The sequence below is a fragment of the Eretmochelys imbricata genome, chromosome 4 (genome assembly GCF_965152235.1).
Source record: "Eretmochelys imbricata isolate rEreImb1 chromosome 4, rEreImb1.hap1, whole genome shotgun sequence".
NCBI lineage: Eukaryota > Metazoa > Chordata > Testudines > Cheloniidae > Eretmochelys > Eretmochelys imbricata.
This window is the reverse complement of record NC_135575.1, coordinates 87,851,738-87,864,943: the sequence shown is the minus strand read 5'-3', so window position 1 is coordinate 87,864,943 and position 13,206 is coordinate 87,851,738. Positions and strand designations below refer to the sequence as shown.

Sequence of the window (13,206 nt, the reverse complement as noted above, 5' to 3'; positions counted from 1 at the left end):
ACTAATTTTTATTAATGTAAAAATGTGTTTAGAATGTATGTAAGAATTAAAATACTTTATGGTGCCTGGGTTTTTCACTTTTGCAGTAGAATATTATCAGTATTCTTAGTTGCTATAGAATTGTGATGGAAATTATACTGCTGCTGTTTTATTCACTGTAATATATGCTTCGTAGGACAATCATCATGCATTTGTTCTATATTTTTTAAAATAAAGTTAAAAATCACTTGCATGTACTGGTTATAAGTTTCAGCTTTATCCTGTGTTCTAAAATGATTGCTGAGGTCTTTGTACAAAAAATACACCACAGATTTTACTAAGTAAGGCAGAATGATCTACAGTGACTGAAAGCCTTTCAGTGTGCATTATGTGACTCTTGTTATCAAATGTTACGACTTTATAAATTGCCTCCAGTGTGGAATAAACTCATCTATGATTTTAACATGTATTGCATAATAACACATATGAGCATTCTGTTGGACAATAAGCAGCTGTGTTTTCTTGCTAAAAGCTTTTATTTTTCAAGAAGGTAAATTGGAATCAAAACGGATACAACATGAGATAGTCACGAGACCAGGGTACCATTCTGCCTCTGTCACAGACTTAAACTTACAAACATGGCCTCTGATTTTTGGTGCTTCCGTTTTGGGGTGCCCATCCTAAGACACTGTGGGACTGATTTTCAGAGGTGCTGATCACCCACAGTCCCCATTAAACTTCAGCTGGTAGCCAGTGTGCAACACGTCTGAAGATGTCTCAATTTGGGCACCCAAGCTTAGAGACTGGTTTTGAAAATTTTGGCCTTAAACTTGTGTGTCTCCATTTCCCTTTCTTACAAATGGGGACAGCATTTATTCAGCATAGTTAAGTGCTTTGAGTTCCTCAAATGAACAAATATATATAGCGTAAATACAATTTCCCATATCCTCATGCCTAAATCCCATTGAAACTGATGGGAGTTAGGTACCTAAAAACCTTTGAGGATCTGGGACAAAGTGTCTTCTAACATAAAAATGATCACTCGACAAAAGATTTATATTATTAGATTTTTGAAATACCTTTCTTCAAGAAATTTCTCAAAGGACTTTATACACTTTGTTATTCTTCTGGATGAAAGGTCCTACATAAATGAGAAAAATACATCTGGTTTAAATATCAAGCAAAAAAGAGTGAGCTAGATCTTCAGCTGCTGTGAACTGTCAGAGCTCTATTGACTTCAACTGAGCTATGACAATTTACACAAGGTGAGGAGCTGGCCCAGTATCTCCACTTTCACAATGCTGTCTAATTCCATGCTGGGAGATTATTCTATTACTGAATCAAATGGTGCAGTGGTACCTACTAATTACCAGCATCACTTCCTTTAGCAAATGGGTTTTGCTTTGGAGTTTTGTCATCCAAGGCCAATGTCCTGTAAGACTGAAGGAGATCATATTTCAAGGTAATATAGCTACAGCTGAAAATTGGTAATTAAAGGATATGGGCAGTTAAGACTCATGTATATAGGAATTTCAAATGTTGACAATGGTTCTCATTGAATATACTGAACCACAACCTCTTCTGCAGCTTCATCAATTGGAGTGTTGAAAAGAAGTGGGACAGCTAATTTTATTTCTTTTAATAAAAAATGTTAAATCACAGATTGCATAGACTACCATAAAATTGTTCAGACATACATACAACAAATTAAAGAGAAAACACATCGTAAAGAGTTGGGGCTAGGGTCACAAAGTCTTGGCAGCAAATTTCCAGTGGTACGCAAAGTTCTTACGCTCAGATAATTCCACATAAAATGATAGCTACTTATAAAATGGGTTGCAGTGTAGTTTGTAGATAAACTAAAGATTTGAGACAAAATATAATCATTGTATCTTATAGAGAGGTGATTATTCTTGATTGAAATCCTGGCCTCATTGAAGTCAGTGGAAGTTTGGCCATTAATTTCAATGTGAACAGGATTCAACCCTTTGAATTGAGTCATTCTGCAAGTAGCAGATTTAAATTCTGATGCCACAAAGACTTCAGTATGACTATTTACATGCTTAAAGTTAATCATGCATGTATGTTGTTGCAGGATTGGGCCCTTGTATGTGATTTATATTTATTACTAAAGTTCACTGCTGTTAACATAGTCCACTATACTATGACCTTCCAGAAAAGCCTGGAAGCTTGAATCTATAAAACACTTTCTCTCTTGATGTGTCTTGATCACTATTTAATACTTGCTTCAACTAAATGACATAGCAGATGCTTCAAAATAACAGAGACGTTACTTTTTACTTGGCCATTTTCAAACAGGAGATGTAAAATAAAATCTGATTACAATACAATCTGGTTTTATCCAATATAGATTAATATTAAATTAAATCATGTAACGTTAAATGTATTACCTTTCCAGATTTGCTTACTTTCAAAACAATGAGATTTTCTTTCCAAGTGATATTACACTTAATATAGGTTTCAGAGTAACAGCCGTGTTAGTCTGTATTCGCAAAAAGAAAAGGAGTACTTGTGGCACCTTAGAGACTAACCAATTTATTTGAGCATGAGCTTTCGTGAGCTACAGCTCACTTCATCGGATGCATGCCGTGGAAAGTTTCCACGGTATGCATCCGATGAAGTGAGCTGTAGCTCACGAAAGCTCATGCTCAAATAAATTGGTTAGTCTCTAAGGTGCCACAAGTACACTTAATATAGTCTCTACTACCATTCATTTTGAAATACCTTCCTATTTAGGCCTTGGGACATGGGGATAAAAAACAGGACAACCTGACACGAAAAGCCTTTTAGGAATCACACTAATATTTCAGACAAGAGTGGAAAACTCCAAAAGACATTCAAATACATTGTTAGAAGTGAACGCGTATACATTTCCAAAGTGAATTTGCTCTGTATAGTTTCATATGTCTTTTGAGCTGTCAGATCCAGATCATTGTCTGAAAGCTGAGGTTTATAATCCTTTTTAATAGACTATATGGTACAAAAGGTAATGTGGATTTTACTTGATATGCTAGAGTACCACATATGGCTCTAGCTATCTACAAACACTGCAGAAGATTAAGGATCCTAGAGTTTATGGCTATTTTAAGATGCAGCAATGGGTTTTCTGAAATGCAAGTGTAATGTAAAAAAATCCAAAAATATCAGAGCTGGTTTAGATTAATGCTGCTAGTAAATTTTCTGGATAGCTTTGATGGATAATGGGCATTCCATGTTTTGCTTGTAATGGCAGAATTTGGTTCTTAAGATTTGGATATGTCAAAAGTAAGAGACTTGTGCATCAGCAACAGTGTTTATAAGTTCCAATCAGTTACACCAATGCAAAACAACTGGAAGCCGTAGGCAGGTGTTATTGATGACACAGTTTCAAGATAAAGGGGTTCTACAGGTGTCACCAAGAGACAGATTTGGTCTGCAGATCCTTTCTTACTAGTGGTGATTTGCAAGAAGGAAAGAACCCAGTATGACTTTCAGTTTCTACATATTTATAGGGCTGTTAGAAACAAACCAAAGCAAAACAATTTTTTGTACTTATGAACATGGAACCCTAATATGCCATTTTGTAGTTACTTTTCAGACAAGGCCTGGGCTTAAAGAAAACATGTCTTTCACCGACTTCCTCAACACACTACACTCTAAACTACTGTGCTTGCCACTGGCTTTTTTAAAGCTTTCTTTACAATATAAGGTAACAGGTGCCTTCTGTTTTCCATTGCTATCATTTTGAGTAGTATGTTACTGCTTAATCAAGCTATAGGTAACACAGGGATAAAATCTGCCCTTACAGACAGTTATGTGGCTCCCAAGGGTGTGCTATGACATCTTTAGGGAACCACTGTCAATGGGAGCTGTGGGGGCAGCACCTGGAGCCCCCTGGCCGCCCGCCGGAGGGGCATGCCATTGCTTCCCAGGAGCCGTGTGGATTTCCTCCATCCCTGGGAAATGCTGGGGCTGCGTGAGGTCAGTGCCACCTGGAGCTCACACCCCAAACCCCCCCCCCCCATGACCTGACCCAATCCCCTACCCCAGTTTAGAACCCCATCCTGCACCCAAACTCCCTCCTAAACCCCAAACCCCTCATCCCTGGCCCCACCCCAGAGCCCGCATCCCCTGCTGCGCCACAACTCCCTGCCCCAGCCCGGAGCTCCCTCCCACACTCTGAACGCCTCAGCCTCCCCCAGCCTAGACCCCCTCCTGCACTGCAAACCCCTATCCCTGGCCCCAGCCCAGAGCTCGCACCCCATCTGGAGCCCTCACCCCCCTGCACCCTAACCCCCAGCCCAGAGCCCCCTCCCACAGCCTGAACCCCCCAGCCTCACCCCAGAGTCTGCACCCCCAGCCCATAGACCATGCCCCCTCCTGCACCTCAACCCACAGCCCCCTACCACACTCCAAATCCTTCTGTCCCACCTGGAGCCCCCTTCTACACCCCAAACCACTCATCCCCAGCCCAGTGAAAGTGAGTGAGGGTGGGGGAGAGCAAGCCACCCAGGGAGGGGAATGTAGTGAGGTGGGGGCAGAGCTTCCAGGCAGGAGGCGGGGCCTCCAGGAAGGGGCGGGACTAGAGTGTTTGGTTGTGTGCAATTAGAAGAAAGCTGGCAAGGCTAGCCAGTGAGGGACGGAGGCAGTGGAGGCGGAGCAGGGGGACAATGGTATTGTTGGTTTTCTGCAACTAAAAAGGCGGTAATGGCAACCCGATTACTAAGCCACGCAAGAACTTTCTACGGAACAAATTTCGCGCTAAGCTGTTGCACCCCGATGAAGAGTTCAAGCCTGAGAAGACTTCCCGCCACCAGCTCTCTTCTCTCACCGGCAGTTCAATTCCACACGTTCATGCCTGCGGCTGTGCCACCTTTCCCCGTGGCGCGCCACAACGGCGAGTCATCCCTGCGCTGGGACCTGACCCAGGCGAGGTCAGGCAGTGCAGAGAGGACGCGTAAGGGGGCTGGACGGAATCGTCCCCACGGCTGGATCCCGCCCGCGGGACCAGGTGCGTGCTGAGTTTCTGGGGCATGTGATGCCTGGGTTGCATGGGCAGGAAAAGTCGGCTGGGGACACAGGCGCACGTTCAAGGGAACAGTGTGGCCCACGCTGCCGCTAGCCGGTACCAGTCCGTGCGTTTGCCAGGGCCGGACCCCGGGAGGCTTCCAGAGGCGTTCGGGGACCGACGCCTCCCTGTTTTATTCTCCCCCTGCGCCCCAGGGTCACTCCACGTGCTGCAGGCCGGGGCGGCCCAGGTGCGCGCTGCCCGCACAGCAGGTTTCACCGGCGCTGGCTGTGATTTCTTGGGGGGAGAGACCGGACCTGCCCCCGCCGGGCTCTCACGTGCGTGCCGAACCGCCCTGCTCCGCAGCTGCCCAGGGGGCCCGGGGGCGTGGCAGGGCCCCTAGCAGCCCTTCCCCGCGCGCTCAGACTGGAAAGCTCGCCTGGTGCAGGGACGGCGGGCTCCGGCGGGCTCCTCCTCCGGCGCTAGCTCCCCCTCCCTGCACTGGGAGCTTTGCGGCGGACTTCCCAGAGCCCCCGCAGTTCGGCTCGCCCGCGGCTGCTCGACATGAGGCTGTGGGTCCTGCTGAGCCTCCTGCTGCTGCACGAAACGCTACAAAATGGTGAGCCCGCGGACTGGGGGCACAGGGCTCCCTCCCCAGCCCAGCCTCCCCTCCGCCCGTTGTTCCCGTGGTCCAGGGAGCTCTGTGTCTCGCTGCGGCCCCAGCTCCATTGCCCTCGGGAGCTCCCCTTGGCTCGTCCTGTCACTGTTGCCCCCGGCCCCTTGCTGCCCTCGCCCGCCTCCCGGTGCCCTTCCCCTGGGTTAGCGGACACAGCGGCTGTTTGCATGGGGGGGCATAGTGCACGGTGCTGTACAAACAGCTTGTCCCACAGTCCTGCCGCGCCCCTCCTGTCAACACGCTCCCTTTAGCCCTTTCCTCGCTTTTCTTCTCCTCCCTTATTGCCCCCACTTCTCAGGGGCTCCCTTCGTCTCTTTTCATACTGCACAGACCAGGCACCCCTCACCCTTCCTACGGAACATTTGTTTCCCTCACTTTCCATAGATCAGCGGCACTTTCCACCCGTCTCCCCCAGATGTATCAATAGGTGTGTAAACGGGGCTGGGTTTGCAATCTGCTTGAATTCTTACAGCTGGTATACTATTTCCAGGGCTTTGCAATTCATGTAAACGTGTCCACTTTTAGGTGGGAGGTGGGGTTACTTGGTATTCCCACCCATCTCCAGTAAGGAGTTGATTTCCATCTCACAGCAGTGCAGAAAGGATTTGGAATGGGAGGAAGAATCCTGGAGCTGTTCGCTGTAGGAATTAGTTGTCAGGTTTAAAGAGTGCAATTCTCTCTGGGTCCCATCCTGCACAGCTGCCAGAGCCTCTGCAGCTTCTCCTCTTCCCTAAATGAAAAACAGATTATGCTATTATACAATTTCACACTGCTGCCAACAACCTGGCTTTGGTTTTCTTGCATTCATGGGTACTGACCAAAAATACAGCTTCTTACTGCACAGCTCTTTTGGGGAAATAAAAAGTATTTGCAAAAATGCCAAGCTTTTTTTTAATTAAGCACAGGATTTCAGTCCTTAGATGAGAACAGGATTCTTTTTTTTTTTTTTCCTGAAGGGGGGAAAGAAGTTAGTGCTGGACACCGTAAAGAAGAAGTGCGTTTGCACGTAGTACTTCCGTGGTGAGTGAAAACCAAAAAAGCACTGGTTCAAGATGCAGATCTTAAAAGTTGCTAGCGAGATATTTTTACTGGTTGCAGGCTCTGATTGGATTAAAGGGATTCAGAAAACTGATTTATGTTTTGTATAGGTGCATACTGGGATACTGCCCCAATCTTCAAAGTTATTAAAATAATGTTTTCAATGTTGTTTTGCTCTCTTCCATATTAGTATTCAAGAGCAACAGCATTCTAGGTAAAGTATACAGTTATTTTTTCAGGTAGTCATTTCTCAAAAATAACATCTTAATATGGAACAACAATAATTGCAATATAATCATCGAAAACTTGTGGTGAACTAGGTCATTTGTTGTCCACAGAGATTAATTGCAATTAACTTGTATCTTCATGTAGTTTTTACGTACTGTCCTTGTGAAAGGACATGAACTTCATTTTAATCAAATTTCCTTTTCAGGTTGTGGTGGGGATTTTTTGTGTTTGTTTTTTAAGTGTGCAGCTGGAATAGGGAAATTCATAACCAGCCCTGTCAGGTAAATGGCCAAACTGATGCTGCCTCTGGCATTCCGGTCTTGTCTCTATGAGCATATTGTTTTGGATTAGTTTGACCACTCTAAATACATTGAATTAGCTATATCGAACTAAAGCACGTTCACACTTTATGATGGCTTAAGGTACTTCCCTTGTGTCCCATTGTGTCCATGCAGCTCCATATGCTGTTTTGAATTAACCATGCAACATCCTAGGCAGATATCCCATAAGAACAGCCATACTGGGTCAGACCAAAGGTTGATCTATCCCAGCACCCTGCCTTCCGACAGTGGCCAGTGCCAGGTGCCGAAGAGGTAATCATCAAGTAATCCATCCCCTGTCGCCCATTCCCAGCTTCTGGTAAACAGAAGCACACCATCTCTGCCCATCTTGGCTAATAGCCATTGATGGACCAATCCTCCATGAATTTATGTAGTTCTTTTTTAAACCCTGTTATGGTCTTGGCCTTTACCACATCATCTGACAAGGAGTTCCACAGGTTGACTGTGCGTTGTGTGAAAAAATACTTCCTTTTGTTTGTTTTAAATCTGCTGCCTATTATTTTCATTTGGTGACCCCTAGCTCTTGTGTTATGAGGAGTAAATAACATTTCCTTATTTACTTTCTCCATATCAGTCATGATTTTATGTGATTTATATATATTATATATACCCCATACCATATTCGACTGCTCAGCTGTATGTATTATAGGATTCTTCTTGCAGTGAATTGTGGGCTGCCTACTGGAATCTACAGGAATTCTGGGACTTGGGATCCAACTCTCCTGGCAACCCATAATTAGGTTGCCAACTTTCTAATTGCAGAAAACCGAATATCCTCGCCCTGCCCCTTCTCCAAGGCCCTGTCCCCGCTCACCCCATTCTCCACCCGTCTCTGTCACTTACTCTCCCGCATCCTTGCTCATTTTCATGGGGCTGGGGCAGGGGATTGGGGTGCGAGAGGGGGTGAGGGCTCTGGCGGGGGGTGTGGGCTTTGGGATGGGGCCAGGGATGAGGGATTTGGGGTGCAGGACGGGGCTCTGGGCTGGGGCTGAGAGGTTCGGAGTGTGGGAGGGGGCTCTGGGCAGGGGGTTGGGGGTGCGGGCTCTGGGAGGGAGTTTGGTTGCGGGAGGGGGTTTGGGGTGCGGGCTCTAGGTGGTGCTGACCTCAGGCGGTTCCCAGCCAATGGGAGCTGCAGAGCCGGTGCTCCGGGCGGGGGCAGCATGTTGAGCCCCTGTGACTGCCCCTCTGCCTAGGAGCCAGAGAGACATGCCGGCCACTTTCTGTGAGCCGTGCAGAGTTGGGCAGGGAGCCTGCCAGCCCTGCTGCACCACCAACTGGACTTTTAACGGCCTGCTTAGCAGTGCTGATCAGAGCCGCCAGGGTCCCTTTTTGACTGGGTGTTCTGATCTCAAACCAGGACACCTGGCAGCCCTACCCATAAATCATCTGTATTTTGCCAGTGCCATTTTCAAAATGCTGTCAGGCAGCATGGAGGACACATTGCAGATTGCTGTGATCATGACAGTCATTATTACTTTGAGCAGAATGATGCACATGTATTAGCAGTTGAGTGGGCTTCGGTCTCGGGCTGTAGACGCAGCAATATGGCTACAGGTGTTGCTGGAGGAAAAGGATGAAATCGAGCAGTTACTTCTGCAGGGCATCTTGTTGGAACAGCTTTACTTGAAGTGCTGTTTCTGGGCTCAATTAGCACTGATTGGTGGGACAGAATAGTGATGCAGAACTGGGGTGACGAACCAATGTATTTGAGCATAAGCTTTCGTGAGCTAACTCCAGGATGTGGAAGGCTATTTTCCTAGAGATCTATTCAGAACTGGAGCTGCCGTGGCAGAACATCAACATGAGAGTTCTCCTCAGCATGGAGAAGTGTGTTGTAATCACCTTCTGGAAGTTCACCACCCTGATTGCTACTGGTCATTTGCTAACTGATTTGGTGTTGGCAGATGAACTGTTGGGGCTGTTTGCTATGCTATTCAGAGGGTGCAGTTGTGCTGGGTCATAAAGCTTGGCAATGCACAGGACGTTGTCGATGTCTTTGCACTGATGGGGTTTCCAAACTGTAAAAAGGCTACTGATGCAACTTCCATACCTATTCCTTGCCCCACACAGCAGAGCCAAGACTTGGTCATCAGGAAGGAGTATTTTGCCTGGTTGATCACTGTGGAAGGTTCACCAATATTAATGTGGGGTAGTATGGGAAGGTCCATGGTGTCAGAGTCTTTAGATATTCAGGCCAGTTTTCTGGAATGAGCAAAGGAATTTTTGCTCCCCAGTCTACTATGGACATTTAATAGGGTCATGATTCCTTCCAGCATTCTGAGAGATCTAGCTTACCCTCTGCTTCCCTGAAGTCTTTTATTGAACATCTGGGTAGGAAAACGGAGCTGTAGCTGCAAGATGACTGGAGAGTGCATTTGGAAGACTGCTGGGAAGGTGGAGGTTATTCGTGATATGGCTAAATCCTTCTTGTCATTATGTGCTTTGTATAAGTAGTTGCTGTATTTTGCACAGTATCTGTGACAGCAACGGAGCGAGCCTGACCGATGGGTGGAAGGGAGAGGTGGGGAAACTTTCTGAATGTTATGAACAGCCAGAGCGAGCAAAATGCTCCAACTGGTTAGGGATGGTTAGGGTCAGGGATGTGTTTTGGCTAATGAATGTATTGTAACCAAGGAAATTACTACCATGTATGTGCTGTGGGTTTTTTTGTGAATTGATACTGTGGGGAGGATGTTATGTAATTAAGGGGAACGCTGTTCCTCAATGAAACTTTTCAAGCAAGTTGTACAAAAAACCTGAGGTATCAAAACTACTTGAATAATAAAAAAGTTATAGTGTGAGCTTAAGAGCAGTGGAACTGTGGCCTGCCCAGAGTGTTGAGTGCTCTCGTACATGTGTAGGTGAGGTGTTAGAAATTGTTCTGCTTCTCCATTGGGATTGATTGGTGTGGGAAGGGTCTGCACTTTTTGTGAGCGAAAGGGAGGTCCAAGTATGGTATATTCTCTGTAGTTTGCAGGACATGGCTAGGTTGCATCATGTCCCTTTTCAGGGCTCTATGCTCCCTTCTAAATCTGTATGATTGCTCTAGGAAAGGTTTCAGAGTAACAGCCTTGTTAGTCTGTATTTGCAAAAAGAAAAGGAGTACTTGTGGCACCTTGGAGACTAACCAATTTATTTGAGCATCACGAAAGCTTATGCTCTAATAAATTGGTTAGTCTCTAAGGTGCCACAAGTACTCCTTTTCTTTTTGCTCTAGAAAACTATCCCTTGACCGTTCTGCCTAATTGGCCCTTTCTTGGGATGCAGTCACTGTTTCCCTGTAAATCTTCTTTTGCTTCTCAGGTTCTTGTATGTGTGGGGTACAGCATCACAGGTGCTTAGGGAAATCAGAAAAAGCACAAGTAGTTGTCCGAGTACTAGTCTCCCTACCAACAGTGATAAAATGTCATTCACATTTGAACTTCCCATTATGTGGTTCATTTTGAGATGGTGAGACATTTTCTGATTTACGCCCTCCTTGCATGGGACCCCTGTACCAATGCTGTGTGGGGACTCTGGGTGTGGGAGGAGAGTGAGGGGCATGTTAGTACTGTAACTGCATGTCTGTCTCTGCAAGCTGTTATTACACTGGAGGATGTTACCCTGGGTTGAGTCCCCATGAAATACAAAGGGGTCTTGCTCAAATGGGCAATGGGCAAGTCAGGAAAATAGCAGCGCAGCTATTTACCAGGATGGTGCCCCTCCTCCCCCAGCTGGTGCAGGAGTGGAAGGGAAACAATGCCTGTCTAGGCTGCCCTGAGAAGGTTGCATTGTCTTGCAATATGCTTGCCAAAATATTGTACTATCTTTGCCTTATTCTCTTTTAAACATCTGTAGATTAGCCCAAAGTAAACTGCAAAATAAATGTTAGCAGTAATTGGTTTGAACACAAAAGGTTAACAAGGCTGAGGGAATGATTGAAAATAGCCATGATTGCCTTGCAATCCTTATGCATTTCTTGAATGTCTGTGTTGTCTGATTTTGGCAATTTATTATATAATGTAATGCACTGTATAAATTGTGATCCAAAGTCCATTTTCTACTAGTTTCTGTATCTGCAGCTACAGTAAAAATATCTGCCATGTAATGTGTTTGATTTATTTTTAACGCCTGTAGTACTGACATCTTGAAAGGAAGGGGGATGAGGGGAGCTATAGTCAACTGGGAGGGAGAGCAATCATCCCGCAGCTTGGGAAGTAGGGATTGCGGGTGTCACATTTGGCTGATAGTTGTGGGATTTGATACTTCAGGGAAATAAAACCTCTATAGCTTTAAGTTTCAAGTGCAGATAGTATTTTGGGGATGGGGGTGGAAGAAGAGGGTGATAAAAGCCATGCAGGTGGAGAGAGGCTCCTAGGTCTGTCTAAGCCCTGGTCTACACTAGGAGTTGAGGTCGAATTTAGCAGCGTTAAATCAATTTAACCCTGCACCCGTCCACATGACGAGGCCCTTTTTTTCCTACTTAAAGGGCTCTTAAAATCGATTTCTTTACTCCACTGCCGACAAGGGGATTAGTGCTGAAATCGGCCTTGCCGGGTCAAATTTGGGGTACTGTGGACACAATTAGACGGTATTGGCCTCCAGGAGCTATCCCAGAGTGCTCCATTGTGACTGCTCTGGAGAGTACTCTCAACTCAGATGCACTGGCCAAGTAGACCGGAAAAGGCCCGCAAACGTTTGAATTTCATTTCCTGTTTGGCCAGCGTGGCAAGCTGCAGGTGACCATGCAGAGCTCATCAGCAGAGGTGACCATGTTGGAGTCCCAGGATCGCAAAAGAGCTCCAGCATGGACCGAACAGGAGGTACGGGATCTGATCGCTGTATGTGGAGAGGAATCGGTGCTATCAGAACTACGTTCCAGTTTTCGAAATGCCAAAACATTTGTCAAAATCTCCCAGGGCATGAAGGACAGAGGCCATAACAGGGACCCGCAGCAGTGCCACGTGAAACTTAGAGCTGAGACAAGCCTACCAGAGAGGCAAACAGCCACTCCGGGTCAGAGCCCCAAACATGCTGCTTCTATGATGAGCTGCATGCCATTTTAGAGGGTTCAGTCACCACTACCCCAACCATGTGCTTTGACTCCTTCAGTGGAGAGGGAGGCAACACGGAAGCAAGTTTGGGGAACGAGGAAGATGGTAGCTCACAGCAAGCAAGCGGAGAAACCGGTTTTCCCGACAGCCAGGAACTGTTTCTAAACCTGGACCTGAAGCCAGTATCCCCCAAACCCACCCAAGGCTGCCTCCCGGACCTGCCAGGCAGAGAAGGGACCTCTGGTGAGTGTACCTTTTTAAATAGTATACATGGTTTAAAAGCAAGCGTGTTTAATGATTAATTTGCCCTGGTATTCGCGGCCAGTACAGCTACTGGAAAAGTCTGTTAACATGTCTGGGGATGGAACGGAAATCCTCCAGGGACATCTCCATAAAGCTCTCCTGGATGTACTCCCAAAGCCTTTGCAAAAGGTTTCTGGGGAAGGCAGTCTTATTCCGTCCACCATGGTAGGACACTTTACCACGCCAGGCCAGTAGCACGTAGTCAGGAATCATTGCAGAACAAAGCATTGCAGTGTATGTTTGCTGGCATTCAAAGAACATCAGTTCTTTATCTCTCTGTGTTATCCTCAGGAGAGTGATATCATTCATGGTCACCTGGTTGAAATAAGGTGCTTTTCTTAAGGGGACATTCAGAGGTGCCGGTTCCTGCTGGGCTGTTTGCCTGTGGCTGAACAGAAATGTTCCCTGCTGTTAGCTACAGGGAGAGGGTGGGGAGAGGGGTTAGCCAGGAGGTGATGGGAGACAAAATGCAACCTTGTATCGAAAGCACATGTGCTATGTATGTAATGCTAACAGCAAGGTTTACCTTGAAAGAGTGTACCCATTGTTCTATAAAATGTTTTTTTAAATACCACTGTCCCTCTTTTTTTCTCCACCAGC

The 13,206-nt window shown here is 46.1% G+C and overlaps 1 protein-coding gene across 1 annotated transcript in view; it reads left to right on the top strand.

Moving 5' to 3' along the window:
- The first annotated feature begins 4,758 nt into the window (after positions 1 to 4,758).
- Positions 4,759 to 13,206, top strand: part of PDGFRL (platelet derived growth factor receptor like) — a 49,370-nt gene continuing 40,922 nt past the window's right edge. The window contains exon 1 of the mRNA XM_077814564.1: positions 4,759 to 4,990. Coding sequence (XP_077670690.1) covers positions 4,759 to 4,990 — 232 coding nt within the window. The remainder of the gene's footprint in view (positions 4,991 to 13,206) is intronic.